The 25,243-nt window shown below is 36.5% G+C and overlaps 1 protein-coding gene across 1 annotated transcript in view; it reads right to left on the bottom strand.

Annotated features, from left to right (window-relative positions):
• Window positions 1-25,243, bottom strand: part of RASEF (RAS and EF-hand domain containing) — a 43,236-nt gene that overhangs the window by 9,755 nt on the left and 8,238 nt on the right. The window contains exons 2-13 of the mRNA XM_014069167.2: window positions 21,443-21,589; window positions 19,545-19,635; window positions 15,337-15,432; window positions 14,397-14,474; window positions 12,958-13,073; window positions 12,804-12,872; window positions 10,376-10,460; window positions 9,696-9,787; window positions 5,738-5,972; window positions 5,015-5,152; window positions 1,719-1,866; window positions 445-526 (exon numbers count right to left, since the gene is read on the bottom strand). Of these exons, the coding sequence (XP_013924642.2) occupies window positions 445-526; window positions 1,719-1,866; window positions 5,015-5,152; window positions 5,738-5,972; window positions 9,696-9,787; window positions 10,376-10,460; window positions 12,804-12,872; window positions 12,958-13,073; window positions 14,397-14,474; window positions 15,337-15,432; window positions 19,545-19,635; window positions 21,443-21,589 (1,377 nt within the window). The remainder of the gene's footprint in view (window positions 1-444; window positions 527-1,718; window positions 1,867-5,014; window positions 5,153-5,737; window positions 5,973-9,695; window positions 9,788-10,375; window positions 10,461-12,803; window positions 12,873-12,957; window positions 13,074-14,396; window positions 14,475-15,336; window positions 15,433-19,544; window positions 19,636-21,442; window positions 21,590-25,243) is intronic.

Genomic DNA, 25,243 nt, shown 5'->3' with positions numbered 1-25,243 from the left:
TTCTTCTATCCCGCTTTTCCCCCCTTAGTCTGTAGAACAGGTTAAGTTCGGTAGATTAAAATCAAACATCTGATCCATAAAGATGGTGGGGAAGAAATAAAGATAGTAAAGGCTGCATTATATAACCTTTAAGTTGGTACTAATAATATAGTGGCAATTTAGGATTAGTTTGAACTTTAAAGAACCAGTGCCTTAAGAGACCAATGGGCCACTTTTTTCCATGATCAGGTATCAATACCAGATGTCCTGTAATTGTTCCAGAGTAAAATGCCTTATCATTGTTAGGGCATTTGCTATGGCATTCTAAAGCCATTTTCCTTAACTCTCCAAAATGTACTAGGTTTCCTGACATTGTTATGGAGATTCTAATATCACTAACTTACAGGACATAATTTCCTAATACAGATCTTTTATTTCAAATAAAATCAGATAAATTTAACTAACCTCTCTTGACCAGCAGTATCCCAAAGCTGTAGCACCGTAGGTTCTCCATCAACAATGAGTCTCTTCATTTGGAAGTCAACACCTTAAAATAAATAACATCCTTTAATGCACTGCATAGCCATCCTTTAATTCAATGAAGGTTAAGAATCTAGAATTTATCTATAGGATTAAACCTAAAAATATAACCAGAGTTAAATAAGTGAGATTACTGAGAATTCTGGGGCAAGAATGGGAGCTCACCCCTCACACAGTGCTTAGATCTTGAACTGCCAACCTTCCGGTTGTCAAACCAAGCGTCTAGGATGATAAAAAGATATAATAAAATAGAAAACTGCACTGTACCATCTGGGTATTTTGTCCACTTCCAAATATGAAGAATGAGAAATAACTTCCCCCTCACAGAATCAAGTCTTTGACTCTGCTTTTAACAGATGACATTTCCCCATCAGCTTCTGAGGTTTGGATCTCAATAAAGTTACTGTCCTGACAATGTTGGCACTAAAAGGACAACTGCAAATGAGAATGCCCCTTTGGCAGCATCTTTTAGATCTTTGAGCTGAAGATCTCAACATTTCATTTTCATGTGCATTTAGGTTTTTGAAGAAGGCTAAACCTAGGCTGCTAGTTATTGTAGCTTGAAGGGGTGGGGCAGAAGGAAATAAATTGTCTGGCAATAAGCATGCGAGTAGAGGGGTCATGCTGCGGACCTGACATTCGAGGGATTTCCATTGGCAGTTGCTTGTCCTGTTATTTTGGATTCTTTTCTGTTGATCTTTACATTTTATAACTCTACAACAGCCCACTTCAACATTGTCTACATTCTACAGGACAGTTAGTCTAATCTGCTGCTCAGTGCAGGAATCCAGTAAATCAATCCCAACAAGTGAACATTTAACCTGCACTGAAAACTCCAACAAATTAAAATCCATCACTGTTCCAGCTGATTATTACACTGGAGTGTTTAATTGTTCTCTCAGGAAATTCTCAGATTTGTATCAAAGTAATATAGTGTCAAAATCTCCATCTCTCTGCCACTTTACTGACTGTCCCCCGTTTCCCTTTTAACTTCAACAGAAGTTTTGAGATAAGTCAGGACAAAGTCATATAAGATGTCTTATGGACCTTGGAAAAAGTCAAATGTAGAGGTGATTGAAAGTCAATGTTATAATCAAAACATGGTCTCTATATTTTGAGAGAAAAAATATCTTCAAAGCTCATCTATTAGCTCAAGCAGTTATGGGTGCCCTAGAAAAAGAAAATATAAAAAAACATACCTAGAGTTGCACTGGTATTCCCTCGAAATTCATTTTTGCAAAGCCTCATAAGAAAGCTAGATTTTCCAACAGCTGCATCCCCGGCAAGAACTATCTTGTAGGCCTTGTCTGAGCTGGGGTATCTGGAATTGCTGTGTATAGAATCAACCTAACATAGCAAAACATGTAACCATATTGACAACATTAAAATAATACTAAGCTTTGATTCAGCAATCTTATTTTTAAAACATATGTTAGACTGTCAGCGCTAAGCCTGGAACACTGGAGCAACAAATAGCATGTGTATCTACCCTGTTTCCTGGAAAATAAGACCTGCACAGATAATAAGCCCAATCGGGCTTTTGAATGCATGCACTAAAATAAGCCCTCCCCAAAAAATAAGCTCTCCCTGAAAATATTGCAACAGAGCAGCAGCCAAGAGGTGACCACGCTCGCTGCCTCGTGCACCTCAAAAATAATAAGACCTCTCCAAAAATAAGGCCAAGTTTTCGGGGGTCAAAAGAAAATAAGACCCTGTTTTATTTTCGGGGAAACACAGTATACGTACACACACTTAGTTGGTTATGGTGATAATTCTAGATATGACAATCATCTTCATCACTGAAGACAAGCATAATGAAAATATTTCATCAGACATCATTGGGATGGGAGTGAAAATGAGAACCCAAATATTGCAATGTCAATACTGCAATGCTTTCTATTAATCCATTAGTACAGTACAATTCAGAATACTGAAAACTATACAGCTTCCCACTTAACTAAAATTATCAAAAAAATAACTGAAGGATGCAAGGCCTTGCTTGTCAATCAAAGCCTTTCAAATAGTAGTAGCATGACAGTCCTTTATACACAAATTAACAGGTAAGAAAATTAGAATTTCTTTTTTTCTTTCAGGAGATTCATTAGGGGTATACATATTTTGAACATTATTTAAGGAAAGCTTTGTTTAATCCACGCTAATGCTCTACTTATTAAAGCAGCTATCACATTTTTCCAGGCAAGTGATCTGGTTCTTTTAAGGCTCACTTAAAGATGTAGCTGCTTTAATAAATTACAGTATGTCATTAAAACAGAAAAACGCTGAAAAAAAGATGTCTTACTGAAAGAGATGCTGAGCTTGTACAAGTTCAAAAGTATACTTCCTAATCATTTATAAAAGATAAAAGTGCCCAGATATCCAATAACCTTGATTTAGTAATAATATAAAAATTATGTATTTCTGCTCCGCATAATGTGAAATTTAGTACCACAAAACCTAACTGCCTTTAAATGGAGGGATTCATAGTTAGTAATCCTGAAGGCCAATGAACTGATGTTTTCATATCTTGTTTATATGAAGAGTCATCTGATGTCTGCAGAAGTTGCTGGAGTTAGCAGAGATGGCTAAACCGACTGCTTTGATTAAAGACAAAAATACAACTACTTTTGTTTCTACTTGGAAGCCACTTCTGGACTTTGTGCTCAGGGGGTGGGGGTGGGGAATGAAACTTTGACTTTGGGTTTTGTTATAGAAATGGGTAGTTTATACTATTATATAAAAATAAAAAAGTTGAGGTTTGATGTTATTATTTTATTCTACAAGACCAAAGGAAGTTGGAAATCAACGTCTTTTTTTTCTTTTCCCACTCTCTCTTATCTTTCCTAATATTTTCTTTTGTATTTCTGTACTTCTTATGGTATTAATACAAATAAGCAGAAACTTTGGAACAAAAAGGGTTATCTCGGTGGCTATCAGTAATGAGACAGTAGAGTTAATAAACCTTCCCAGTATGGTTCCCTTTACATTTGTTTTGGCCAAGAATATAAAGGACGCAGTTAGCAAATGTGAATTAGGGATTCCCAGACTGAAGATGAGCCGTATGCAAGCATATTACAAACTCTCAAAGTCACCAAACAACACACAAAAGACCCCTTAATTCAAAAGGGTGAGAACAAGCAGCCAGAATTTAAAGCCTTGAGAAAATATAAAACTCCCTGAGATCTTTGCACTGCAACGAGCAATCAACTTGTTACATATGATGCTTTGTTTTCGTCCGCAGTAAATTCTCTAATCTAGCCAAGCTGTGTTTGCGAGTTTTCTGCCAAGTCAAACTGAGAAACTGAACTAAGGATTAAGTGTCTGGAGATCTATAATTTACTGTTGAGCACAGGGATGAAGTGTGAGAAAGTTTGTCAGAAGTCTGAGAGATATAGATTCTCTATTCCTCCAACAGTTTTAGAGGATAGCAGGCAGGGAAGATTGGCCTAGTGAACCTCTGACAGATTTTAAAGTAGTTTATGTTTTTTATGTCTGGTGATTTCTGGATTTACTTATTAAAAATGAGGTTTTTCTGGGAGAAAACGAGATAGGCAATTTATAAAAGAGGAAAAGGTGACCAGACTACAAATGCTGCAAAGAAGATCAGAAGTCACTTCTTTGGATACCTTTTTTTGTTTGTCTTTTGTGATTCCTCACTTATTTTACATCATTTTTCATTTTTCAATTTTCAATTTTTTTTCTTTTTAAGCTACTATTTTTTTCATCCTGTGTAAAATTTTCTTTCAATAAAAATGATGTTAAAAATGTTTTACGTCACAATTATGTGACTGTATACTTAAAATAATATGTGTGAATAAAAAATAAATAAAAAATTCTTTGAAAAAAAGTGTTTTATGTCTATAATGCATTATAAAAATGTCATAAAGTACATTTTTATATTAGCATAACGTGCTTTAAAATCACTGGAGGACTTTTTTCGTTTGGTTTAAGTTTTAAGTTTACGTTATAAAGTTATAAAAGACTTTCAAAGATAAAACTTAGTTACATAACAACAAGACAAGATGTTGGGACATTCTTTCTGAAGATTTCACTGAGCTTTGTAAATAATAATCGGATAGCTAATAAAATCAGTGAAGCTTGCATCTGAATTAGCATCCATAGTATCGGATGTTTATTCTAACCCAAGCTTGTTTGGTTCTGACAATGCATTGTACTATGAACCTAGTTTTAGTTATTTATTCAATAAAATACACCTTAGGATAATTTGTCATCAAAAGATTAATATGATTAGTTCTTTGCTGCAAAAAAAGCCTCAGATATCCATCAGCTACTCCTTCATGCCATATGGAAAATACCTTTTGACAGTAAAAAGATGAGTGAAAAAATGAAAGGGCACACAGGAAGGGAACAAAGAATCCAAGCTTAAAAATGTCAAGGATGCACTGAATCCACTGATGTTTTGGTTGTTCTGAAGGGTGCCCTTTCAATCTCAGCCATCGTGGTTTAAAGAGTAAACATGGCACTCTATTTTTGATACCTGTGGAGAGAACGCAGGGATGTGTTTCCTTGTTGAAACTCCAGAACTGCTTCGACTGACTGATTGGTCGGGCTTCCAACACAATACTGTATTTACATCATCAGGACTGTATACCTCTTCGTCTCGTATCTCTGGGACCTGAATAAAACAAAGATGTGTAACTAATCTGCCTTGGAAAACACTATTGATAATGAAAGGGAGGGAGGGAGGGTAAGAGAGAGAGATCAATCTACTGCCATAATCCAATTTGACTCTCAGTTGATACATGTCATACAAGATTTTTTTTTTCCATTTGTATGGGTAACATTTACAGATTCCTCTTGGAGAACTGGAGTAAATTCTTCCACTGTTCCATTCTATCTATTAAAATTCTAGACAGTCTCTTTCCTGTAGCTGTCTGGGGAATTCTGGGAGTTGAAGTCCACAGGACTTAAAGTCACCAAGGTTGAGAAACACTATTCTACAGGATGGGATGCAATGAATACATAAACAAGCATGCACTTTTCCCCCAAAACTCTGTCAAGAGTAACCACAGAAATAATAATGTGGTCAATTAACCACATTAAACGCAAAAACCTGCAATTCCTTTTCATATTTAAACTCACACGTATTTCCATCTCAGATGAGGTTCCAGTTCACTCTCTGATAAGCAGGAGATGATTCTGCTTTTAAACACCAATCTGAACATTTTAAAAAGTATGGTTAACATGCTCCGTAGCTTACGTCTGTGTCAGAAGCATCACCCGGGAAGCTTTCCTGCAGGCACTGTGTTCTCTCAGATGTTCTTTGATGCTTGGATTCCACTTCTGAATCATATTCATTGGAATCTCTTAATGTAGACAAGCCGCTATCAAAGCAGCTTTCAGGCAAGCTGTCAACTTCACAGTTTATCCTCTGCATTGGATCACAAAGTGCGAGGGAGTCATACTCTTCATCCACATAGGATGAATGAGACAGCCTGATGGGTACATAAGGAGAAATAATTTTTGGAATGGCAATGCAAAGGGTAAGGTTCAAGCCCACCCTCAGCCACGAAAACTTAGCCTTTGCAACAGTCACTCTTTCAACCAAGCCTACCTCCCAGGGATTCCTGCTATGGTGAGGAAGTGAGCTCTGATCCTCTAGACATTTAGCCAATTATATTTCACATGGGGAAATATACAGAGGATATGAATAATTATACTGTTATGTTAAGTCAGGGAGAGCGGACCTACATACTACTGTTAAAATAGAAGTTGTAATTAAGAGATATGTAAGTGTTGTTATCCTGTTCCATTACACTAGAATAGTCTGAATAACTTCAAAGACTAATCGTAGTTAAACATCTCTTGAGGTACAGTTCTAAAACATTAAAATAAAATACAACAGTAAAGCACTAAAGGCATAGTTTGTTTTTTATATGCTTATTTCATTAAAGTATTTATATCCCAATTTCTCAGCATTCAAATTTAAGAAATGGAATTTAAGAAAAAATGGTTTAAAGTCCTTCAAATTTTGTAGTTGACATAGAACAGGGCACACATCAAAGCATTTTTTTTCCAAAAAGCATGCTAGAGAAACTCTGTTCTGAAAACTGAGAAAAAAATTGTATTTCTTGAAATTATCTTAACTTGGGTGATATACATAATACCTTGTCTTAAATTTACAAAATTATTCTAGAGAGTAAAAATGCTAGGCTCCCATTCAAAATTATTAATGAATGGGAAGTATTAACTCCTTATTCATGAAAATCTCTCAGGGTCAAAATCCAATATAGCTATTCCCAACAATCATGTCCCTTGTTAGATAATCATTTGATTCCACTAGAGAGCAGCATTGGGTAGGCAACCAATGTTGTATATTAAAGTTACCATAAACATTATGTTATACATATATAACAAGGTGTGCTCAATCTTGGCAACTTTAAGACTTGTGGACATGTTGGCTGGAGAATTCTTAAGGTTGCCAAGGCTGGACACCTCTACACTATAGGAAACCTACAGATTGCCATGAGTATCTACTTGCTTCTAGTTTACTTGCTTCTTGAGGACACCACCAACTGTATCATCTATAGCTAGGTTTTACACCACATTTGTTCTTGACAGAGACGCAAAACTGATGGAATTAAATTATGTATTCCAAAGACACAATTACCCACACAACAAGATCAACAAACAAATCTATAGATCCACATTGATTCCCCAAAGAATCTATTAAAAGACTGACAAGAAGACACTATTGGTTGTCAGTACTCAAATACTCTCTTTTTCTCTCCAGTCCATCTCACCCTAATTTAAATCCTATGTCAATGCAATCATTCTACTGTGCTGCCTGTTGGTCCAAAAAGGTGGTACCAGACTCCTTTTGTATTTGTATTTTGTATTTTATTATTTGTATGCCGCCCTTCTCCGGGAGGACTCAGGGCGGCGAACAATTCAAAGGGGAAAAAAAGGGGAACATAAAAGACAAAATACAAATAATAAAAGTAGACAACAGTCGCACAACCATACATGTCGAGAGGGGAGGGAACTCATCACCCCCAGGCCTGCCGGCAAAGCCAGGTTTTGACGGCTTTTCAGAAGGCCTGGAGAGAGGTGAGGGTCCGAATCCCTGTGGGGAGTTCATTCCAGAGGGCCGGAGCTGCCACAGAGAAGGCCCTCCCCCGGGTAATAGCCAGGTGGCATTGGCTGGTAGATGGCACCCGGAGGAGGCCAACCCTGTGAGATCTAATGGGTCTGTGGGAGGTAATTGGCAGCAGGCGGTCTCTGAAGTACCCAGATCCAATACCATGAAAGGCTTTATAAGTTACGACTAGCACCTTGAAGCGTATCCGGAGACTGATCGGTAACCAGTGCAGCTCGCGGAGGATAGGTGTAACGTGGGTGTACCGAGGTGCACCCACAATCGCTCGCGCGGCTGCGTTCTGGACGAGTTAAAGTCTCTGAATACTCTTCAAGGGCTGCCCCATGTAGAGCGCATTGCAGTAGTCCAGTCTTGAGGTCACGAGGGCGTGAGTGACTGTCGCGAGTGCCTCCCGGTCCAGGTAGGGACGCAACTGGTGCACCAGGTGAACCTGGGCAAATGCCCCCCTGGTCACAGCCGACAAATGGTGTTCTAAAGTCAGCTGTGGATCCAGGAGGACCTCCAAGTTGCGAGCCCTGTCTGAGGGGCGTAGATTTTCACCCCCCAGCCTGAGTGATGGAATATTGACCAAGTTTTTGGGAGGGAAACACAACAGCCACTCGGTCTTGTCTGGATTGAGTAAAAGCTTGTTAACCCCCATCCAGACCCTAACAGCCTCCAGGCACTGGCACATCATGTCAACCGCTTCACTGAGTTGGCACGGGGCGGACAGATACAACTATGTATCATCCGCATATTGATGGTGTTTTATCCCGTGCCGTCGAATGATCTCACCCAGTGGCTTCATGTAGATATTAAATAGCAGGGGGGACAGGACCGAACCCTGAGGAACCCCGTATTTCAGGGGCCTAGGGGTCGACCTCTTCTCCCCAACTAACACCGACTGCGACCTGTCCGAGAGGTAGGAGAACCACCGGAAAACGGTGCCTCCCACCCCCACCTCTCGCAACTGTCGCAGAAGGATACCATGGTCGATGGTATCGAAGGCCGCTGAGAGGTCAAGGAACACTAGGATGGAGGAATGACCTCCATCCCTGGCTCTCCAGAGATCATCTGTCAGTGCGACCAAAGCGGTTTCCATGCTGTAGCCAGGCCTGAAACCAGACTGAAAGGAGTCTAGATAATCGGCTTCATCCAAGGACCGCCGGAGTTGCGAGGCCACCACTTTCTCAACAACCTTCCCAATGAAGGGGAGGTTGGAGACTGGACGGTAGTTGTTCAAACTGGCTGGGTCCAGTGATGGCTTCTTCAGGAGGGGTCTCACCACCGCTACCTTCAATGCCGGTGGAAAGAAACCCTCCCGAAGAGAGGCATTCACCATCGCCTGGATCCAACCCCGCATCACCTCCCTGCTGTTCGCGACCAGCCAGGAGGGGCATTTGGATTTTTGGATACCTCAGACTAACAGCACTCTGTCCTTCAACTTCTAATAACTGTAATTGTTTTATGAAAGATTAGTGATACCAATTGGCTCCTATCTGGATAGTACAGAATAAGGAAGAGACAGACTGCTGACTGATCCAAAATAACTTTCCAAACCTATCAGGTTCTTGAGATAAAGAAACAACCAGAGATGGAAATGTCATGAACTCAGATTAATCCTTGTATTGAAAATAAGAACTGGAGACTCAAGAATTTGCTCAGGGATACCCCATTGTTTAATCATGCACAGCAATAATGAAATAAAGCTTTTATCAAATGAGAATAATTAATCAGTGGAACTGCTTGCCTCCGAAGTTGTGGGTGCTCCAACAATGGAGGTTTTCAAGAAGAGACCTGGACAGCTATTTTGTTCTGAATGATATAGGATCACCTGCCCATGGCTAGAAGACCTCCAAGGTCCCTTCCAACCCTGTTATTCTATGCTCATTATTTCAAACCTGTCTTGGGTTGTCAGAGATTGAACCTCAGAATGAGTCCAACCTTATCATGAAACTCTAAAAAAAAGAAATTAATTTAAAAGGTAGAAAACTGCTTGACTCTGTCTTTAGAATATTACTTAACACATATATATCCAGTTTCTCAAACTGTATGATTTTTAAAGACAAACCAATTCTACCTGTCATATTGTGGATTTTGGGGAGAATGGCCACGACCACATTTGGGACTGCTTCTGGACATTGTGTTTCCAGGGGAAATATTTGTTAGACGCTGAAAAATAAGACACATGAATTAGAAAGTTTTGAGATAACCTGGAAAAAGTTAGTTTAAGATCATCTCCTTATTTACCAAAACATTACAGGTATTTCACTTTTGGAAAATTCAAAACAAAATCATATTCAATCATTATGTGCCTAATTGGGGAGGGAGAAGAGATAAATGAAGCATCCTCTTGGTATAATGTTTTCCCAAAAATAATTTGCCTTATGAAATAAAAATAATAATTTTATACGTTCATGCTACCTACTTTAATAATAGAAAAAAAATACAAAATTATAAAATAAGCAATATTAGATTCAATAACCAAAACTTTTTCTCAATATATAATTCTAAATAATTCAGTGGGATTTTTTTTCTAAATAGAATTAAAACTATCAAAGTATGTACATTTATACCCCATTAAATACACAGGGCTTATTTCCATTTTAAAAAGCATAGGATTGTTTTGACAGAAATACAGATTTATTATATTTCAGTGACTCCAACATAAGTGTTTTTATTGAAATGCTCAAAAGAAAAAAAAAGCAATCTACTAATTAACATATAATTAATTGTTGAATATGCAATAAACAAACCTACCAGTGATCTGTTGTATATACTCAAACTGTTCTCTAATGCACTTCTTAAGCCATCATTACTGTCATGTAGTTTCCTGTTAGCTGATCTAAAATCAAGACAGAGGGGGGGAAATTGCCTTACAAGAAGTCAACCCTAGCAATTGCAGTTTAAGTTGGTGTTAAGACATGCAACAAAAATAAGAGAATGAAAGGGGTTCCATGTGCCTTTCATAAAGGTTGGGAAAATGGCAGAATGATTCGATAAATAGTTTGATAAATGCCTTTCTGTCTGTCTATGTTTGTATATTTGAGTCAGTTTTATGTGTGCATCCTTGATGTGTATATCTCCTATGTGTATATCTTTGAGTCAGTTTTGACTCCTGGCAACTGCCTGGACAAGTGCCTATAGTTTTCTTGGTAAAAGTTTGAAAGCATTTTGAAACATTGCATGTTTCTTGGAGCAGAGTGAGAGTGAGAGAGAAACCCAAGGCAACACAACTTTTTACCTAAAGCAGGGCTAAAAACTCTCTCTCTCTGTTTGCAGTTGATACATTAACCACTATACCAAAATGGCTCTCTTTCAATGTTAATACAACCCTATGGTTATCATATGTATGGGTATCACTAACCCCAAAACAGGAAAAAGAAATAATTGCTCGTATAATTACAAAGACTCCATGTTTGCCCATTTGAGAAGGGCCAAGGAACTGCTGGTTTTTCATTCCCTACTCCACTGCCCTTTTGCCAATCTGAAAGTTCACGAGGCCCCAATGCAAATTAACAGGAAGAGAAATCAAAGTACTGGGCATATATAAGGTACTACAAAAAAGATGAGAATTTTCATTTTAAACACCGTCAAGCCCCTTTGCATCATCCTCCCTGATTCTGAAATCCTCCATGTATCTTAGATTACATGTACTTTCACATAGAAAGTTTGACATGTGATGGGAGTTGAATTCAGATCTAGATGGCATCAGATTAGGAAAAAATGGCATAATTATCAAAGCAATTGTTAAAAATGCACAAGGTAGTAAAACAATTTCGTGATAACTTTGAGCAGTCTGCTGCAACTAAGTTTTGTTTTTTTGTCTGTGCGTAAGTCTCAACTTGTACAAAGTTAAAGAACTTTGAAGCAGCAGAACTGATTGTATTATTTTACACAACAGATGAAAGTGGGGAGCCCACTTTTTAATGTTCTCTCATGTTTAAAACCAAATACTTTGAAATCTAAATGCTACCATATCACAGCAAAGTGATTAAGATAAAACTTTGAAAAGAGCAAAAGCCTCTCAGAATACTTGCATGAAATTCAGTATACAGTATACAGTAAGAAAACAAAAAATGGCATTTATTTCTATAATAAATATTAGGCCTCTGCAATGCTCGATTGAAATTTTGAGGAATGTTTTGGAATGTGTGGGGCCCTAATGCACCTGCCTCACTAAAGCAGCTTTGTCCAAGATTGCAGTTACAGAAGAAGCCTTCCCAGAGTCTCTGTGCAATAAGAAACTAATGTGGGTGCTTTAATGAGTCACAAGACTGACTTCACAATGCAAAGGCATCTCTTCAAAGGAATACACAGCTGCAGTAACATCCAGTGATTATAAGTCACCACAAAGACCATAGAGAACGGTCCAAATATGTTCTTCCAACAGGGTTATTTCAAAGCTTATATGGAGAAGGCTGATTCTACTTGGCCACCTTAGCAGTCATTTGTTCTTGGAACAAAGTCTCCAATAATTACCTTACTTCTGAGACAGAATTATTCAATTTGAACTTATCTATTTTACTGCAGATCAGTTCAAATCCTCCAGTTCATTTTACCCCAAGAACATTCAACAAGGTGTTAGTAATTAAATAAGCATGAGATATTATGTTGTTATACTGTATTTTCAGGTACTTTAGACCAAAGTAATATTAAGATGCTACATGTAATGTAATAACCACTGTTTTAATTGTTTAGTTTGATAGTTTTAACATGGCTTAATATGTTGTTTTAAAACCTGCCCAATGTTGGTAAGAAAATGGGCAGCTAAATAAATGTTTTAAATAAATATGTCCTTTTGGAAAGTAACGTACAAATAGATAAATAAAATGCAATGGACTATGGCTTATTTAGAATACAGTGACATAAAAACCTGTAAGATTTATAGACTTTGGTCAGGAGAGGTATAAAAATTAAAAATAAATAAAAATGATTAAATTTTAGTTCTGAAGAAAGTTTCCTATAATATCAAATGTAGCTTAATACAGTGACTATGTTTTATCTACCAGACAGGCTGATTAAAATATAAATCAGGGAACTGGAGACACCTTTCCCCAAAAAAGAGAGAACTGCTCTTTCACAAAAAAAGAGAGAGCTGTTCTTTTCCCCATTGGAGATCCTAACTTCTGAATATCAAAAATTATAAATGAAAACATTTTAAAAACAGAATTATTTAGCAGCTTACTGTAATATTGCTATCTGCCTCTCCAAGCTATCTCTGTCTTCAGTGTACTCTCTGATCATGTCTAGATCTCTGCAAAGAGAATAGTTTAGGGGGAATTAGTTTGGGTTTTTTACGAACAACAACTTACTATATACCTCTAGAGATATTTCGTTACCTTTCTGAATTCAAACTTTGATCTGCAATATCACTTTTTAAAGCATCTAATTCACTCTGAAGGAAAGCTATATTTGTCTGTGCTTCCATAAGATCTTTTTTAAGTTTCTGGTTTTCCTAAAAACAAATTTTAAAAAGAAAACATTCAAAAATAGTAATTCATACAATAATGATTCATGAAATTAAACACATTTTAGGATTCTTTGAACAGCTACTTTAATAAATTATTTCACCAAGCTGTGAACTACTTGAACAGTCACCAGTTTAAAATTAAGGGATTAATTATTTCTGCACTGGTTTCCCATTTGTACCCAACCTCTTTTCCCCCAAACTCTGTTTGTAGCTTTTCAAAACTTCCTAGAATAATTATTCATGATATGCACAAGGACACAGAACTATAGAAATTCCATCTCATTCCTCCACCAGTAGAAAAACATGTCTGTATTTTGTTACACACGCCACCTACCCACTAACTAGCTGTTAATATATGGAGCGGTCACCAATTGTTGGTCTGTGAACCACAGGTGGTTCATGAGAAAATGTTGGTGGTCTGCAGAAAAAATATTTTCATTTTTTATATTGCACTAAATTAGGGGTCCTCAAACTACGCCCCCCCCCCCCCTGGGACGGATATGTGCAATGAATGTTTGTGTTGCTCCACCTTCGGGGTCTTTTTGTGTGGGTCAGAGAAGGTCAGAAACTCCAACTTCAGGTCTGCTTCAGCCACGTGGTGTGGGGCTTTGGGCAAAGGCCGGAGGGAAGTGCTGCTGGTGGCAAAGAGCTGGAGGACCTTGTTCCAGTGGTACTGCACCATGGCCTGGAACTGGCTGACTATCTCAGCCCGCTGAGCCTCCAGGCACCAGTACCTGGCCTTGCACTCCCACAGGTCTTCCCTCTGCTTGGAAAGTCTATGCTTGTAGTCCTCAGTGAGGTGCTTCTACTGAGCCTTCTTCTCGGTCGGATCCAATTTGAACTGAGCTGTTTTGCCAACTCTTTCTCGTGGTGGCTGCTTAGCTCCAACAACTGCTTCCTATTGGGGCCCTAAGGAGCCCAGGCAGGGTGGCGAGGAGTGGCTGGCAAGGGACGGGCGAGTAGAGGCTGGTGAGGCACCCCTCAATGTGAGTGATATCAAATTAGTCACGGCCACCCAGTCACGGCCACCCAGCCGATCATTAGGGAGATCATATTAGTGGTTCGCTGGATTTCAAATTATGAATTTAGTGGTCCCTGAGGTACAAAAGGTTGGTGACTCTTGAGTTAAACACACCATATACCAGGAAAAATCTGTTTTTTTTCTCTCTCCCTAAAATTCTATTCGTTCATTTGAACATGCTGACAGTTCAAGAAAATGTCAAATTTCACCAAGCCAAGAGAGGCAATGAAAATACTAATTATGTTGAGACTGATAGGCTAAATGAAGAAACTTTAAGAAACTCATACCAAGGTAAGATCATGTATCCTTCTTTTTAATACTGCCAAATCTTCTTTTTGATTAATGTGTTTAGATTGTTCCTCAAGCTGTAAACAATAAAGAAAATGTAAAAGTTATAAGAAAATTTCTTTGACTGCCTCACTACAATGCAAAGGAATTTTTAAAAAATCCTCTAGAACTGTTTTCTGTATAGGTTATTTGAGGGCAGCTTTTAAAACTAGCAAACTAGTTTTATTAATTTAATAACTTGAATCACTGTTGCAATATTAAACTAATCATTAACTTCCTGAGCTATTATCATCAATAAAAATAATTTATGGTGTGTAGCAATGAATAACTGAAGAACGAAGAACTATTGCATAATGATAACTGAAAAATTAAAATAATAACTGGAAAGCTAAGAATTAACTAATCTTCAATTCACAGAAAGGTTTCCCAATCTGTCAACAAAAGGAATTCTTACTCATTTAAGGCTTACTTTCAAACTGACCAAAATCCATTTAGATTTAATAGGTGCTTTGATAATTCAAAAACATAATTGTCAAATATTGTTATTATTAGGGAAGCGAGTAATAAAAAGGCATGTGACTGGAAAAAGACTCATTAAGGTCAACTAACACTTATTTGTGGTTATTTAGACATGGAACTGCAGAAAGTAACCCAAGACTTCAATGAGCAGATTTACTCCCAAATACAACAAAGCTAACCTCTCACTTTTTGAAATAACTAAATAGTAATGGCACAACACAATTCCTTTGTTTTTATGGAAGCATCGCTTTGTTCTATTATCTCAGGGATTAAAATATGTGAAAGTTCATTTCTCAATAAGATGAAAGTTACATCTTCTTGTCTGCTTAATTGCTTCAAAGATAGCAGAACATTTACTGAGAATCTGGCCTGAATCTATTTAGCCGTGCACTCTTCACCACATATTAAGTTTGTACATACCATTTTTAATTTTTTAATTGTTACTTGGAGATCTCCCACTTCTGTTTCATATTGACGCTTGAGATCATTCAAAGCTTCTTCTGCTTTACGCTTCTCCTGAAACATTTTACACATTTGTTAAATTAAAAATGGCAGACATAAGCAGTTCTAATCAGCAGAACACATATCTGTTCTAATTATACAGTCAAAACTATTTAACCAATTTTAAAGCATTCATATATGACAAGACATGCACAAGGATTTGCTATAGTACATGTTTCATATCACCTAAAAATAAACACAAAGCACATATTCTACCTTAATTATTAGCACAAAAAGCATTATTTGACTGTGTCGCAAGTCATACTTGCTTCGGTAAAAGCTATCTGCTAATAAAACGTATGGTTCAGAACTATCCCACAAAGTAAATATCACAGCAGTAATCTTGCATTTACATTTGAGGCGTCTTTCTTTTTAACAGAACATTTGTGAAGAACAGAGTAAGATAAGCAGAATTTCAAGAATGATAAGCAAACTACATTATTATAGGCTGCTCTTATATTTAGATGGCAATTAATATACAGAAAATAACCATTTACACTTTGTTATTGGTTCATCAAATACAAACCCATTCCTTAGTAAAGTCATAAATGTCCATTGCACATACAATACTTGCAACAGTTTGTTTTCCCTTCTCTAAAATTAAGTTCTCCTCATTCACAGGAAAAAAAAACAATATTTTTGAAACTCAGGGATACTTCATAAGCAATTTACAATCAGAGCCAAAATTATAACTATTGTATACCATTGCTATTAGTTATCAACAGCCACATAAATAGGTTTAACTAGAATTTATTTAATTAGCTTGGTTCATACAAGATACTGAGCTTGGCTTATATAATATAAACCATATTTTGCTAACTTTACCTCAGAAATAATTTAAAACCGTAATATAATTTAGGGTAGCTTGTGAATCCTATTAGAATCTCTTCCTTATTTTGAGAGATAGGGCAAATACTCAAAACTAAACTCAGATTTTTGGCTTCATTTTTCCTCCTGTAATTTTCATATGTTAATTGTTTGGGGGAATAAATGACACTGTCCACAGAAGCTTCCCACACTTGTCAAAATGACAAAAACAGCATTTTATCACAAGCTCCACCACCTTGCATGCATACAATGTTATATGTACAAAAGAAGAAGGGCTTTCATCATATCAGTACAATATGGTTTTTGTCAATTTGTTCCACAATTTATTTCACCTGCAGACTTCTCTGCCCCGCCCCTCGTTCTAATTTGGAGAAGAAGAAAAATCTCAATAATTCTGCTTTAATCTACATTAACATCTTGGTTCTTCTAACTAAAAAAAGCAGTTTTCAGAGTTTTAACAACATCGTGATCAGATTTCTTATCCACAAGACCTAAAAGCCCACTATTTATGGCTCCTTAAGTGTACTAAGTAGTTATTATAGGAATGCAGTCACATTAGTAAACCTGTAAGAATGAAGTAGTAATCTAATTTGACAACCAGAGATTCTGTGAAAGAAATCTTTGAAGAATAGAGAGATGTTCTAGGAAACCACTGAGGAAAAACTACAGTCATTTTCGGTAGTTAATGTGTGTAATTATTTTACCATATTCTTTTTTTATATATAAACAATTTTTATTTATTTTTGAACAAAGACAAGCAAACATAAAAATAAAAAAACCATCTTCCATTACAAATTGTAGAAAGTGTGTCAGTTGGTTACAGTATTTCCATGCATCTCTTCCATAGTCATCACCTGCTTTTCATATCAAATCGCATATTTTAAATTCACATATATTCATGTATATCATGATTATTATATTTCAACCTTAATTTGACTATAATTGTTTTTACATCCTTTTATATATAATATTCAAAATCTAGAATAGGATATATGATAACATTCTATTAAATCATCTTAGAATCATCCAATCGCAATATCTCTTTATAACATATTCTAGATAAAGCTTTAAAACCTCCTCTCATATTCTTTATGTGTTGTTTATATAAAATTTCATATTGTCAAACTAATATATCTTTATGTATTATTATTATTAATCATTAACTATAGCTATTGTCACTTCATTTTATACATACTACTAGTAAACTAAATTTAGCTTAGTTTTTATTATACATTTTCATTGCATCAACCTGTATATTTTCAGTAATAGTGAAATCTTATATCTCTTGCCATTTGTAGCATTAATATTCTAGTTACTAGTTACTTTCTTAATAAATCTTGTATGAACTTCTCTTCGCACCATGTTGTTCCTTTTGTATCTCATAAAAGCTCGAAACCCAGCATCTGCTTTCCATCAGCTTATCTTTGGTTATCACTGGTGCTTCTGTCAAGATTTCTTTCCTTATCTCTGTCAATTTTTCTCTCTTTTCTTCTTCTGTGCTTTGAAGTCTGGGATAGAATTCCAATCCATCTATCTCCCCTTTCCATATTCTGCTCTTGCCATTACCAACCATGCTCACTTTGTTGTCAGTATCCAGTTTTCTTATCTCTTTGCTCATTTTTTTTCTTCCATTTTTTAAACTCTGTCCTCCACATTCTTCATTTGATAAACATCAAATTTTTCTGTTTTGTAGTCCATACTCTCCAATCTCTATTCAATTCTCTCTGTCACAACTAATAGATTTTGAATTTGAAACATAATCATTTGCAATGTTAGTTTCTTTTTCCTGCTGCGCCATTCTTCCAATTTTGCAGTTACTGCCACTATAAAGCTCACAAAAAACACCTGTATAAACAACTTGTGCTCTTCTATCATTGTCAGTAAACAAACTGAACGAATCTTGAATCTCAAGTGATCAGAGAAAGAAAGAAAAACAATGTATCCAGCCTCCAGCCTCTAAGTGGCAGTGTAACTGCTTTTCCTCCTGTTGTTACAACCTTCTTTATAATCCTTATTATCTTCTTTATATTCTAAGCTTAAGAAAGAAAAAAAAACCTTAAATAGAGATCAAAAACAATTCAATCAATCCAATCAAGCATTATAAAAAAGAAGGAAAATTTTATCTAATCATAAGCAAAAGTGAAAAAAGAAGAAAAATTAATCCATTCAGTTTAAAAAATAGGGTGTCTTTGCAAAAATTCCATCCCTGAAAAAAAAAATTAGAAACAGGATAACACACTAAGTTTAATGTAGATTAATTTCACTGCTTACAGTCTTCTATCTTCAATTTTAATTTAACTTAATATTTTTGGGTAGTCTCTTTTTCTAATAATAAAATTTCCTCACCAATTCGACACACTTTCACTTTTCGCTTTCTTCCCATTCCAGAGCTGTCCCAACTTCAACAGCTTCATTAGCTGCATTTCTGTTGCCGGAAAAAAGGCTATTCCTGGATCTTTCAGGACTTTGCTGTATTCCTGAGATGAGCAGGAGGTGTCTCTACGGGACTGTTTTAAGTCCCAGTGGCAGAAATATTGACTGCGATCTCAGAGCACCAAGATCTCACGTTGTGCCGTTGTGACGTCAGCCCCTTTTTCCCTATTTTACCATATTCTAAGATTAGGGATCTAAATTTCTGGTTAGAACTATTTGTAACTTCAATTGTATAATAATTTGCAGAATACAGTTTTCTTCCTTCTAATTACTCCCTAGATTTAATTATCAAAATTTATATCAAAGAAACCAGAGACCCATAAATAAATAGAAATTAAGGATATTGTTGAATGGAGAGGAGGAAGAGAAACAGGGCTGTATCTATTAGACCATTTCCAAGTATCTCTATTTGCACATGATCTATAAGAACTAGGACATAACCAATTGTTATGAATTCACATTTCTTCCATATATTACGTACCTGGAAGGAAAAAAAATCCACAGATCTGTATTATCCAGTTTCCAGAACCCTATATAATGGCTCTTCATCTTCAACATAACAGACACTTACATTACAACTTAGTCTGCCATAACAAATTACTTCAAATTACTAGCCTGCCGTAAGCTACCATGGGCATCTTTCCCTCTTCCCCAACTCTTTCTTTTTTGCATAAAAAGCTGGATTAGGAAAGAGATAGAAGTGCTGGCTGTACTGTTTTGCATTAGAGGCAAACTAAAGAGGAAAATAATGCAGAAAAATGATCCATACATCAAATCTGAAGCACAAAATTTGGAATTATTTTACTTATTTTGTTAAGGGAAGCAACCCTTTTAAGTCATTAGAATTGCAAGCATCAATTAATCACCTCCTTCTTGACTTTATGTTCTGTAGCCTGTATGCGCTGCTCCATCTCTTCTTCTAGTTCACCAAGCTGCATGGCTGCTTTATCTTGTGCTCTATAAAAGTGAATATTCACATAAAACAACCTTAAAAATAATTGAGGCAATATGTTTCAAACCAGGAGAACAGACTATATTCCCAGCTTTAATTAACTGATGTACCTTCCCTGTAGCTAATGTGACATTATATAGCTAAAAGTAAATTGCCTTTCATACCCAATTATTTCAAAGATCTTCAGTATTGAGCAATCATAAACGCTGAACTATAGGTATCAATTGTATCCATATAACTCTGAACAGAAGTTTTTCTATTTCTCACAGCAATAAGCAAATTACAGTATCTGCGGAAAGGTCTGACCTTATATGCTAAATCTGTCTGGGTGAAACGGATGTGGACATAAATGAATTATTACATACCATATACCATGACTCCAAAGATTATAATTTAATACATATATTACAGATTATACAGTCTATCTTATTTCTGCTTATAGCCTAATTCACTAGGACACACCAATAAACCAAAATTTAAACAAGATATAGAAAAGAAACATAGTCCAAATAGGATAGGGTAGGGTAGGGTAGGGTAGGGTAGGGTAGGGTAGGATAGGATAGGATAGGATAGGATAGGATAGGATAGGATAGGATAGGATTATATTGGCCAAGTGTAATTGGACACACAAGGAATTCGTCTTTGGTGCATATGCTCTCAGTGTACATAAAAATACAAGATACATTTGTCAAGAATCATAAGGAACAACACTTAATGATAGTCATAGGGTACAAATAAGCAATCAGGAAATAATCAATATCAATATAAATCGTAAAGATACAATTAACAAAGTTACAGTCATGCAGTCATAAGTGAGAGGAGATGGGTGATAGGAACATAGTCCAGATAGTCTCAGAATGTTGAATGTTGGCAGCAGAAAAAAACCCTGACAGAATGCATATAATAGCAGCATTCACATCTTATCCACTAAGTTGAAACCCTATTACAGAATATGTCCACTAGTAATATGATGACCAGGCATTATTGGCATCAGAATCTCATCCTGGCAGGAGAAATTGTCTCAACGAATGCAGGGAGTGTACACATGCAACTCTCTTCAATGGAAAACACTTAGGGGCATGAGAAGGCAAAGGCTTCTTTACATAAGTATAGAAGTGTAAAATGATTGCATAGGATTTGAAATAAGATTAGGTATTATCATAGTTGTGCCATCTCTTCTATCAACTGAAACTCAACTGATAGGGCTGCCATTCCAAAACTGAAATACTTGAGTATTTGGGAAGCTACTGTCTAGTTTGTGCCTTGTTGAAAAAAATAGTATTTTAACCATTAATAAACCAAATTCACAATTTCTATGTAGCAATACATTTTCCCTTAATTCTTCCTTCTCTTCCCTTCAGTCTCAAATTTTCTGTGATCAGAAATCTCAAAAGTTAAGTTAGAGATACCTGTTCTGAAAATGTTGTTTTAGAAAACATACAACGGGCGTTCACAAACTATAAAACAAACAAAAGCTTCAAGCATATTTAATCATTTGCAAGAGTCATGATAGCATGACCTTTATAATTCATTTGTTCTTCACCCATATGATTTATTGGGTATTTAAAGCATCGATAAACAAATTCAAATACCTTGGACTGCAATTCCTCCAATCCTTTCCCACCAGCTCTGTTGTCTGGAATTGGTGGAAGTATTTGAATCCAATAGTGCTCTGGATATGGTGTGGACACTCTTTATTTACTTGATGCAGATGTAGTTATGTCCAGAGTTCTAGAGGATACTTGCCCACTTCAGATCTCAATAATTTACTCTTATATAGTTTCATTATAAGGTACAAACCCAGTTATCTACCTTTTTACAGCAATGGCCATGGTCTCCATTTCTGTACTCTGCAGCTTGATCTCTCTAATAAAGTTCTTAATAACATTTTCATATGGTTGAATTAATCGTGGTTCCACTATGTTTATGTTCTGGTATAGAATGCAGACCTGCTCTTGCCTAGAAATGGGGGAGAAATTAATACAGTATTAAATGTTTTACAGGTTTATTCAAAAATAATATATCTTACATGGTGATGTCAAGGAAAATGGGAAGATGGCGCAGACTTTTTATTAAGATTTTACAAATAAGGTTTTTAAAAATAGGTCAATTAATTCATAAGAGCGAGCAAATTACAGATGACAAAAAACAGACATATTACTTTATTTTGGTGTAAGCATTGTGATCTTAATCTATCCTGGAATCAAAACATCTCCAGAAATTTAAATTCAAAATCTCTTTACCCAAGCACTTAGGTTATAAAAATTTAAATCCACGGCATGGATTAAACACATACACATATACAATACTGGAGAAACTTTTATAAATAAAGATGCTAACAGGAAGGAATTGAGTTTTCCCTTCACACAGGAAATGCTTCTAGTATAGGATCAGATCACAGTCCCACCCAAACAAAATCCACCAAATTCATCAAATGAGTGGTCTGGATAAGTCTCACCTTTCTGATATCGCTCAAATTATATCTTTCTCTGAAAGACCAAGTCCATACATAAAGATTCAATTAAGCTGATTTATTGCTAAAAGCCTATGCACAGGAATCTTAACTAAAGGTCAAACACCTAGTTAGAATTACATAAAGGTCAAAAGCATGGTGGGAGGGGGGGCAGTAGTAGGGATTCTAGACTGATCTCTCTTTTTCCTCGGCCCCCAAATTCTGCCATTCCTTTCCCTACATTCTCCTGCTAATGGATATGGGTAGAGGAAAACAAGGGGTGACATGGGCAGAAGAATTCTTATGAAGAAGAAACACATCACACATGTGAGTGGATACAGGATTTTCTATGGATTGGGAGGATATGTTATCCTTTTGATATATGCAATTTGTTAAATTGCATTACATCTACTTTAGAGCCCTGCCTTAAAATGGTAGCAAATAAATCACTGATTTTGGGTGGTTGAGGTTGGAAGGGATTTTGAAAGATCTTCAAATCAAAGTTTGTCAGAATGATATTCAGCCTGGAACTAGTATACAGGTAATTCTCGACATACGCCCACAATTGAACCAACAATTTCTGTTGTTAAGCAAGATATTTGTTAAGTAAGTTTTGCCACATTTTGCGACCTTTCCTGCCACAGTAGTTAAGCGAATCACTGCAATTGTTAAGTTAGTAACAAGGTTGTTAAGTAAATTCAGCTTCCTCATTGACTTTGCTTGTCAGAAGGTCACAAAAGGTGATGACATGACTTCAGAATACTGCAACCATCACAAATACGAATCAGTTGCCAGGGGGTCTGAATTTTGATCATGTGATCATGGGGATACTGTAACGGTTGTAAATGTGAAAAACAGTCTTAAGTCACTTTTTCAGTGCTGTTGTAAATTTGAACAATCACTAAATGAACCGTCATAAGTTGAGGACCACCTGTATTTATCATACCTGTTTCTAAATCTGGTAAAATATTTACTGCATAAAACTTTACATGGATAAGGATCAATTCATTCAATGCATAAAATGTTATCCTCAATTGCCAGAAAGGGGGGGAAATGCAATGTTTTTTATGGGTTCAAGGGAGCGTGACAATGCAAGTATCTAGGATCGTGATGGCAAATCTATGGCACGTGTGCCATAACTGGCACGCAGAGCACTCTCTGTGGGCTCAAACCCACCGCACATGCACATGCTCCCCTGCCGGCCAGTTGGTTTTTGGGTCCCTGCCATGCATGTGGGGGGAGATGTGCACATGTGCCAGGGGGTCACACGTGCATGCATGGGCGGCATGTGCAGGGGCAGGGCATGGTTGGGGGTTTCACATGTGCATTGCAATATGGGTGCACACGCACTTTCGGCACAAAGGTTAGCCATCACAGTTCTATTTAAAACATAAATATAACAAACTGAAAATTGACAATGGTAACAAGTTATAGTGGAACTTTTATTATTATAATAATCATAAATAAGAAATATAGTGCACAAAAAAGCTATTTAAAACCATTTAATTCATTCTTTTCCCTATCTTAAATTACCAAAATCTAAATATATTAGTGTTACATTTCAGGGCATCTACAATGGTCAACAACCAAGGGAATCTGGCAGCAATCCTATTCCAATGCTCATAGTTGATTAGTTCATAATAAATCAAGCTAATAGAGATTTCTTTTGACCAGCTTTGAACGTAACACCAAACTAGGGTTTAACAACAGCCGAGTCCTAAAACTAATCCTCATGTTGAGACCTGGAAACAGCATTGCCTTACAGCTTGACAGTCCTACCTATTGTTTTTTTCTCTGAACTATCTCACAGCTACTCTTCTTGTGGGTTTTTAATCTCCAGAACATTAAATAAACCAGAAACGTGAGGGAGGGAAAGCTGAAAAATATAATTCCCTCCACTGAGCTCCTTCATGTAGGCCTACTGAGCTCCGCTTGGAAAAGCTGCTGTTGTAAACATTCAGTACAATGGTGACTGCAAAGTTTGCTCCAGTTATTTGATCACAGAATCTTAATATGGTTTTGTTGTTTCTCGCTGACCCAATTAACAGCTCCATTCAGGAGCTTTCGGTAGCCTACATTTACACAAAACAGTCAGGTGCAAAAATGAGAAATCAAATTCAGGGCAAACAGAACAAAACAATTCCCGAGAAAAACCTAAGGAGCTCTAAGGATAGGGAAGACTTCTTTTTTTAAAAAAAAATGAAGGATAATTACAAGATAATTAATAGAAAGAAGGACTAGGGGAGACATGATAGCAGTGTTCCAATATCTTAGGGGTTGCCACAAAGAAGAGGGAGTCAAACTATTTTCCAAGGCACCTGAGGGTAGGACAAGAAGCAATGGGTGGAAACTAATCAAAGAGAGAAGCAACTTAGAACTGAGGAGAAATTTCCTGACAGTTAGAACAATTAATCAGTGGAACAGCTTGCCTCCAGAAGTTGTGAATGCCCCAACACTGGAAGTCTTTAAGATGATGTTGGATAGCCATTTGTCTGAAATGGTATAGGGTTTCCTGCCTAGGCAGGGGGGGTGGATTAGAAGACCTCCAAGGTCCCTTCCAACTCTGGTATTGTATTGTATTGTATTGTATTGTATTGTATTGTATTGTATTGTATTGTATTGTATTGTATTGTAAATCTGCTGACCTAAATACCGATATATCAAGTACACAGCAATGCTGGCAAATCATCGTATCAGCCTTGCCCCCACAGCCATTTAAAAAAGAAAAAGAAAACTATACTCAAAACATCCTGGTTATTTTTGGACAAACGGAAGCATGTAAATATTCACCAATTAAAATAATTGACAGCCAGTAGAACTGGCTGGCATCCAGCAGACTGATTTTACTGGAGTTGAAATGTACAGAATGATATTTGAATAATGTACAGTTGGATTCCCAGATTGGTAGAAACGTAATAATTTGAGTCCTAACCAAGGAGCTAAACATTACTAAGGTAGTATCTAGGAATCTAGGCAGTTCCAAGCAGGGTGGTTTTGTTTTGTTTTTAAATATGGGTACTCAACTTTGATAAATTCAATATTTCCAGGTATCAAGGGAATCCTTTAACTATCGCTCTAAGGGTTCCAAATCAGTATTATGATGTCAGCAGATATTTAAACTAGATTTGGCATTTTTATCCATTTATCAAGTCCTTTTTAAG

This window comes from Thamnophis sirtalis, unplaced genomic scaffold (assembly GCF_051295495.1).
Source record: "Thamnophis sirtalis isolate CommonGarterSnake01/CBP01778 unplaced genomic scaffold, rThaSir2_p1.2 scaffold_5, whole genome shotgun sequence".
NCBI classification, from domain to species: Eukaryota; Metazoa; Chordata; class Lepidosauria; order Squamata; family Natricidae; genus Thamnophis; species Thamnophis sirtalis.
The sequence above is the reverse complement of the archived record's forward strand: the minus strand, read 5'-3'. Positions and strand labels throughout refer to the sequence as shown.